Source organism: Micropterus salmoides, unplaced genomic scaffold (genome assembly GCF_014851395.1).
Source record: "Micropterus salmoides isolate LMB-PRFRI ecotype aquatic unplaced genomic scaffold, ASM1485139v1 Ms_hic_scaffold_3397, whole genome shotgun sequence".
Lineage (NCBI taxonomy): Eukaryota > Metazoa > Chordata > Actinopteri > Centrarchiformes > Centrarchidae > Micropterus > Micropterus salmoides.
Genome location: NW_024042703.1, coordinates 7,468 through 15,009, shown reverse-complemented (window position 1 = coordinate 15,009; position 7,542 = coordinate 7,468). Strand labels below are relative to the sequence as shown.

The 7,542-nt window shown below is 39.1% G+C and overlaps 1 protein-coding gene across 1 annotated transcript; it reads right to left on the bottom strand.

Annotated features, from left to right (window-relative positions):
• Window positions 1-2,083: 2,083 nt before the first annotated feature.
• On the bottom strand, window positions 2,084-4,908 carry LOC119884374 (low affinity immunoglobulin gamma Fc region receptor II-a-like; the record flags this gene model as incomplete). Its single annotated transcript, XM_038694799.1, has 3 exons — window positions 4,786-4,908; window positions 2,388-2,583; window positions 2,084-2,310 (listed from the first exon to the last, which is right to left on the bottom strand). Coding segments are annotated over exons 1-3 (546 nt in total), but the record flags the coding sequence as incomplete, so codon positions are not given.
• Between the last annotated feature and the right edge of the window lie 2,634 nt (window positions 4,909-7,542).

The following is a 7,542-nucleotide window of genomic DNA, read 5'->3' as shown; positions in this document are numbered from 1 at the left end:
AGTGTAAAGATTTACAAATTAAAGTGCTCCTCTAAACCAACACATTCTCATCTGAATGCATCATAACTGACAGACAGCTTTCAGACAGCGTGACAAAGCGTAAGGATTTTACGCTAAAGGCACCCTTCAGCGTCCCAATGTAACGCCCCTGTTTGCTACGTTGCAGCAACACAAGGGAGGCTAATTTGGCCTCCCTTGTGTTGCGGGAGGCTAGTTTGGGTCCGCATTTCTACAAACAGAGTTGGGGATTTGGTCAAAATGAATGGTCTCCTCAATGATGACAAGTGAAGGCAGATACTTATTCATCATGCAGTTCCATCAGGGAGTCACCTGATTTATCTTCCATGGATAACTTTCGGTTTACAAATCAGAATAAAAATTCAGATTATGACTGCTCACATAATTGTGGAAAAAGACCAATTATTGTGTGATAATACACTGCTCAAAAAACTAAAGGGAACACTTAAACAACACAATGTAACTCCAAGTCAATCACACTCCTGTGAAATCAAACTTATTAACTGAACACTTAAGGAAACAACACTGATTGACAATCAATTTCACATGCTGTTGTGCAAATGGAATAGACAACAGGTGGAAATTATAAAGGCTCCTTGGCTTTTCAGAGTGATATAGGCAGTAAAAACATTTAGTATGACACTAGTAGAAACACTAGTATGCTAATGAAGCCTGAATAAAAACATTATTTAACAAAAGTAGTTAGGGACCCCTGGTTTAAGTTACTATCAGCAGGTTGAAGGCAGGAATCTAGCTTGATGCATATTTGCATAGTAGGCTAGAACAAACATTGATATCAGCATCATAAATTGAACTTTTGAAAGTTTTAATTATTTAGCCTTTAGGCCTACATGCCTTTGAACCACTAACTTACACTGTGGACGTGGACACAAAGATATATTAAATGTACTGAAATTATACAAATGTCATTGTAAAGGCTATCATTTATTTGAAAGCTGATTTTATTGTCTTCTTGTTTCTGCAAATGAGATATATGTCTTGTTCAGTTTTTTTATTATGCAGTATAGTAAGCATTTTCTCAATGTAGGGCTATGACAACTAAGATGGTATTATTTTAGCGTTGTCTTATACATTGGGAAAGATGAATGCTTTAATAAACATGAGGGAAATTAGTTATGAGTTAAGCTATACCTAACCCCATTTAAGCATGATACTCATAGCAAACCTGGTTTAACCATAATAAAGTAATTGTAGGATACAGTGTGTTGAGAAAAGAGGGTTGAAATGTGGTGAGATTTCAAACTCTGCAGACTCATGAGAGACAGGGACCAAGAGGGGAGGGGGGGGCCCACAGAGACTGCTTGGATAGAGCCCAGAATTTTGTGCTATGCCCCTGGGTTTATTAAAAACTTTTAAAGTAGTAATTGAAAAAATTAACCAAACAAACAAATGAAGAATAAAAAAACTCAAATCACAACCTGACCAACTATCAGCTTTCATTTGGATCAAAAACAGGTTGACAGTTTTGTCCACTTGTCCAGGGGTCTGTATTATGTATCACGTTCAAGATTAGAAGAGTTTAAAGTGAGACTGTTGCTTCTGCTGAAGTCTGAGATCCTGAGTTCAACATCATCTACAAGTCAAACTAGAACATGAGGAGTTCCACAGGGAAGTGTTGTGGGTCCTCTGCTGTTTGTGATCTATGAAGGAAATCTGAGGTTTATTTGCTGATGACTCAAACATTTTAGCTTCATTAAGAACCAGAACACACTGAACACACTGGATCAGCTCAGAAGTGATGCTCTGTGGTGACAGCAGAGTTTATGACATCATCATAGTCATCATCCAATCCCTCCTCAGGCTGGGTAGACGGGGTCATCACCATAGAGACTGGCAGGTCATTTACTGCAGTCAGAACAGGTTAGAAAGAAAATGTACTTAATTTATCTTCATCTAAGATATTTTAGGGCGGGGTTGTCGGAGTGGGCGGGGCTGTGGTTATAGATTTACCTGTAGAGAGAATCCCACCTGGTCAGATAAATCTCTGGATGAAATAAATCCTGAAATCAAAGGTAACCTCCTCACCTGTGACAGAGATCCAGCTGGATGGAGACTCTCCACGACCTCTGATGTCACACTTGTAGAGGCCTTCATCAGACTTGTTAACATGGTGGATGGTCATGTGACCTGTAGGCTCAGTCCTGATGAGGGAGCCATCTTTATAGAAACCAGCTGGGAGGTTGGAGGGAGGGGTCTCTGTTTTACAGTGCAGAGTGACATCATGTCCCTCCATCACAGGGAGGACAGGACTCTGCAGGATCACTGGTCCACCTCAACACAGAGACAAACTACAGCATTTCATCATTTACACACAGCTTCATCACACTAACTCCACAGTCTGATCTTACCAGTGACAGTGATGCTGATGGTGTTACTGGTTGCTCCCTCTCTGGACTCACACCAGTAAACTCCACTGTCCAATGGGTTTATGTAGCTGATGTAACAGGAAGAACCAGCTGATCTTCCCCAGTCAGCTCCACACTGAGTCCTGGTTCCTCTGGTTGTGTTCCTCCTCAGCGTCCATCCAGCAGAGCTGTCGTCCTCCTCACAGCTCAGAGAGACAGACTGATCTTTAAACAGCTGAGAACTGCTGGGACTCACAGTCAGAGAGGCTGGAGGAAGTTTTTTGAATTATTTTCTCCACATGGCTCATATTCCTACTTTTAGACTGCACAGCTTTGGCTGAGACAGAAGAAGTTTTCTCATCTTGGTTTGTTGTGCAGCTCAGCAGTGAGGTCAGAACTAAAGAGAAAACAGACTCAGGCTGGTTTGAGGTTTTACATGAAACAGCATCTGGACTTCAAAATCAAACAACAGCTACACATTTATATTAAATTGTGAAATAACAATCTATTTTTCTTGGGACATATACAATTTTTTTGTTTAATTTCCATAAACAGAGCATATCAAAGTGTGTGTCTCAAAGTGTCCTTTAGATGATTCTGAACCCCCGATGGCCCAACAGTGTATGAATGTGTGTGAATGGGTGAATGTGACGTAGTGTAAAGCACTTTGAGTGGTCGGAAGACTACAAAGGAGCTACACAAATAAATACACAAATACAGAGCATTTACCATTTTTTATGTGTATACATGTATACACCTGATATTATATATATATATATATACACACACACACACACACACACACACACACATATACATACATGTGTATATATATATATATAAATAAATGTATGTATTTATATTTTCTTATATATATACTTTTACCTTTTTTTAAAGATGATTCTGAGAGACGCACAAGAATTCCAATGTACCTGTACTGCAACGTAACTGTGCAAATGGCAATAAACTTTATTCTATTCTATTCTATTTAGGATGCGCAACCTTCAAGGTTGACAGGTAGACAGGTTCAAGCAGTGGCCGGGGTTGAATGGAGGGAAAAGGGCGGACTGAGGACTCGCGTAGGCGAGGATGCCGACAAGGAACATGAGGACTCGTTCCCCCCTTCTTTCCAGATAAGAACCTCTCATAAACACTATCTACTTCATTCCAGAGAGTAATAGTGTGCTGAGTATGGATGTTGTTAGGCATATTTTAGGGGGGCTGAAGCTGCACTGACATGGTCCTAAGCCCCCACGAATAATAATAAGACAAATAACAATTGTTAGATTTAGATTTTTTTTACAGTGCAAACATGTACTCAACAAATAAGCAGGTGTATTGATAAATACCATAGAAAAATACAAATTTGATTTGTATTTATGGCTTCACAATTTAAATCCCTTCTGGTGTTGGGCACTAGGACCCCGAGGGAGGCTGCTTTTCATCACACACACACACACAAACACACACACACACACACACACACACACACACACACACACACACACACACACACACACACACACAGCAACACACAGAGATAGAGATTTGTTGGCAGGTCTAGGCACCAAGGAAAAGCCTAAACTAAATTACTTCATGATAATTACTATGTTTGCTTTATTTTGACCAACTTCCTGCATTTAGTTGTTGTAATAAATTACAGAAATATGTTGATGTTGCCTAAATTGCTGGGTTATACATGAGCATCTACCCAAAGATGTCCACACATAGTATATAATAAAGTAAAAACAATCATACATACATGCATCCATACACATAGTAATAATTACCTCAAATATTTCAGTCCTTCCATCAGGTAATTAAATTCAGACAGCAGCCACTTTAAATAGGATCCTTATCAACAGCTTACGTATGTATGTTTGTATTCAAGCCAAACTACTAAACTACAAAATCACACTCTGATTAAACCAATCTACAGGAACAGTAATTAGTGTAATTAATCTCTAAAGATAGGAATATATATGGTATTACATTATCACACATTTACATGAGCAGCTGGATAGCATTTAAGTCACAGCCCACAGAAGAAATCAGTCTGGCCTAAGTGAAGCCTGTTTCCCTTGTGTGTAGGGTGGATTGACAGATTTTAGGTTATAGACCGCCTCAGGAAGAGACCTCCATTTCCTGTGTTGCCTGTGTGTTGCACGTTACAATTAAAGACTTAATACTTACTGGTCTAAGTATTTGCTTGTCTTGCGTGGGTTTTGAGTTGTTTTTAGTTTTGCACCTTTATTTATTATTAAATTTGCTTTTATATTTGGTTGTTGCATTTATTCTTATATTAAGACAAGTTTAGCTGAGTTAGCCAAAGGACTGATACAAGCACTGTGAAGCGTACACTGCTGTCACCACTCTATCATTTAGGTTTGCTGTTTCTCACCATCAGGCAGCCAGAAGGAGGACTGAGAGCTTGTAGGAGCTCAGCAGGTGGAACAAAGCGTACTGGAGGACACATTGAGCAGCTTTGGCCCTGGAGCTGCACTGAGTATTTGCCACTGTCCATTTTATAAACACTTAAGGTGCCAATAAATGGATAAACCCTAATTTAAAGAGGTGGTATTATAAAATAAATCTTAATCAGGGGTTGTACCAGTACAGGTTTATGTGGTTTAATTTTCAAAAAAACACCATATTTTTCTCATACTTTTCTCTGTTGCACATGCGCAGTTCTCAGGTAAGGACTACTAGCCAATCAGAAGCAGAGAAGGGCGGGTCGTAAGAAATAAGCTGTGTTTTGCTCTGCCGTTGTTGCTGCAGGGGTCTGTGTGACGGCGGGAGCAGAGGGCTCTGTGATCGGGCGGCTGGCCGGCCTCACATGCTCCTCCCGCAGGTTGGCACAGGCTTCCCCCGCAGACACTCGCGGAGCTCCTCAACTCCGAAAATATTCAAGCACATTTTTGTTCCACCATCACTTCTCGTAAAACCGTCAATATTCGGAATCTACACAGCTGATTTCTCACCTCAAAACTTCTCAGAAGTGGATTTAGTGATGAAATTTCATACAAAAACTGTAAAATATAAAACCTTCTGTTGCTGGCCTCTGTCTGGTGCAGCAATGATGATGCAGTGAATAGTGACGATGTTTTTACGTTATATTTTAGTATCCCTCAGCTCGCTTGGAACCTCGACGGAGGTGAGGTGATATGATACAATGGAAACCCAAACAAAGGTGAGTGGAGCCAAAGGGCCTCCGCTCAGACTAGCTTGGTTTGAGGGCGTGTCTGACCCCGCTAGCCGCTTGGCAAGCTTTATGACGCGTTTTCATTGTGACATCACAAGTAAAGGAAGTGAAGGGCTGGACTACAAACGAGCTGTTTTCAAGCGGTTCAGAGCAGAGCTTTCTGTGGGAGATGGGAACTCCCTTGGGCTGGACTTTGGGCTTTTTCACTATGCAAACCTGTTACATGCACAAAAAAAAGTATAAAACTCAATAAAAGAGAGGGAAAAGCCAAAAAGAGGAATACCACCTCTTTAACTTGATTGTTTTTGTGTCTTTGAACTTTGTTGAATTATTAATAATTGTGTTTTGAATAGTCATCCTCTGGTCTGAGACTCATGTGTGTGTTTTTCTCTTCTGTAGCACTTAAGGATAGTAAATACCTTTCTGTATAAAACTTTTCTACATGCTTTCATCCTCTTTCTTCTATTCTATTATATACTGTAAGAATAACTATGCACTGTTAACAATCGCAATGAACACTTGCTGCAATGTTTGTATTATTCTTTGCTGCCATATTATCAAACAACACTGAAATTCCTGCTCTTTGTCTGATTTCTTTCTTTGCGTTAATTTTGTTCACTCTGTAACTCACTGCTGCTTTTAAAATCCCCAGAAATGTTTGAGACCTAATCTTTGAGACAACGTGGAGACAAACATTCACACATTAATCAGAATCAGAATCAGAATCAGTTTTATTGCCAGGTATGTGTACACATCCGAGGAATTTGACTCAGGATTGAACATTGCTCACGATGTGCTTACTCATACAATAATAAAATAATAATATAAAATATATTATATGTATAAAATCAGACACAAACTACAGAATAGACAACACTAATATACACACTATGAACAAAACAATATAGACTTACTTACCTAGCAGCCACGGTAAAGAAAATTCCTCCATTTTAACTCTCGGACATCTGAGATCAACACATTACGTTCACCAGTCAAACCAAGTAAAACCCTCCTCCTTCCTCTTTGTGTGTCACTCGTTCTCTTGTGGTTTTCTCTCACAAAGTTAACAGGAAATTAACTTTATGTTGAATTTCAAATTGAAAAACTGACCAGGTTGTGCAAAGCCACAGTGGTGACACTTACTGAGAAACAAATCACATCTTTTGCCAATTTAGTCTTTTATATTAACTTGGTATTTGTATATAATTTAACAAACGCACATACCTATATGAAAAAATTAGCATATGGTCATGTGGCAATAATTAAAGGACAACTGAAAAATAGAGACCTTTCGTTTGGTCTTATTGACACCTTATGTTAACTTACCACTCAGTCAAAGCACCAGCTGTGCTCCATGTTTTTACACTGCACCTTCATCATCATCATCATCATCATCATTGTCATCATTCAACCTCAAACCTGATTTCTGGCTTGACTGCAGGCTGCAGCTCTCAGGGCCTTTTGATATATTTACTTTTACTCACAGGACACCTGATCCACCTTTTCTTAATGTATTTCTTGAAATGGAGAAAAAAGGAATTTGCAACAAAACAAACAAATGTTATTTGAATTAGTTTTTTGATTCAGACAACATCCAACAGAAATATGGCATTGTTTTTGTTTTTATCACTTTTATGTTCAAACTAAATTATTAAATAGAGACATTTGGTTTGTTCTTATAGACACCTTATGTTAACTTACCACTCAGTCATAGTGCCAGCTGTGCTCCATGTTTTTACACTGCACCTTCATCACTTCATCATCGTCATCGTCATCGTCATTGGCATCATTCAACCTCAAACCTGATTTCTGGCATGGCTGCAGAACATTGACTTAGAAGCCAAATGTTGTCAAGACCGGCAGGGCGGTAGAAAGTCCAAAAAAGTACTTTCATTAAAAAACAACAACAAAAACAGGCTCTCTGGGCCTTTTATTTTGATACGTTTTCTTGCTTTT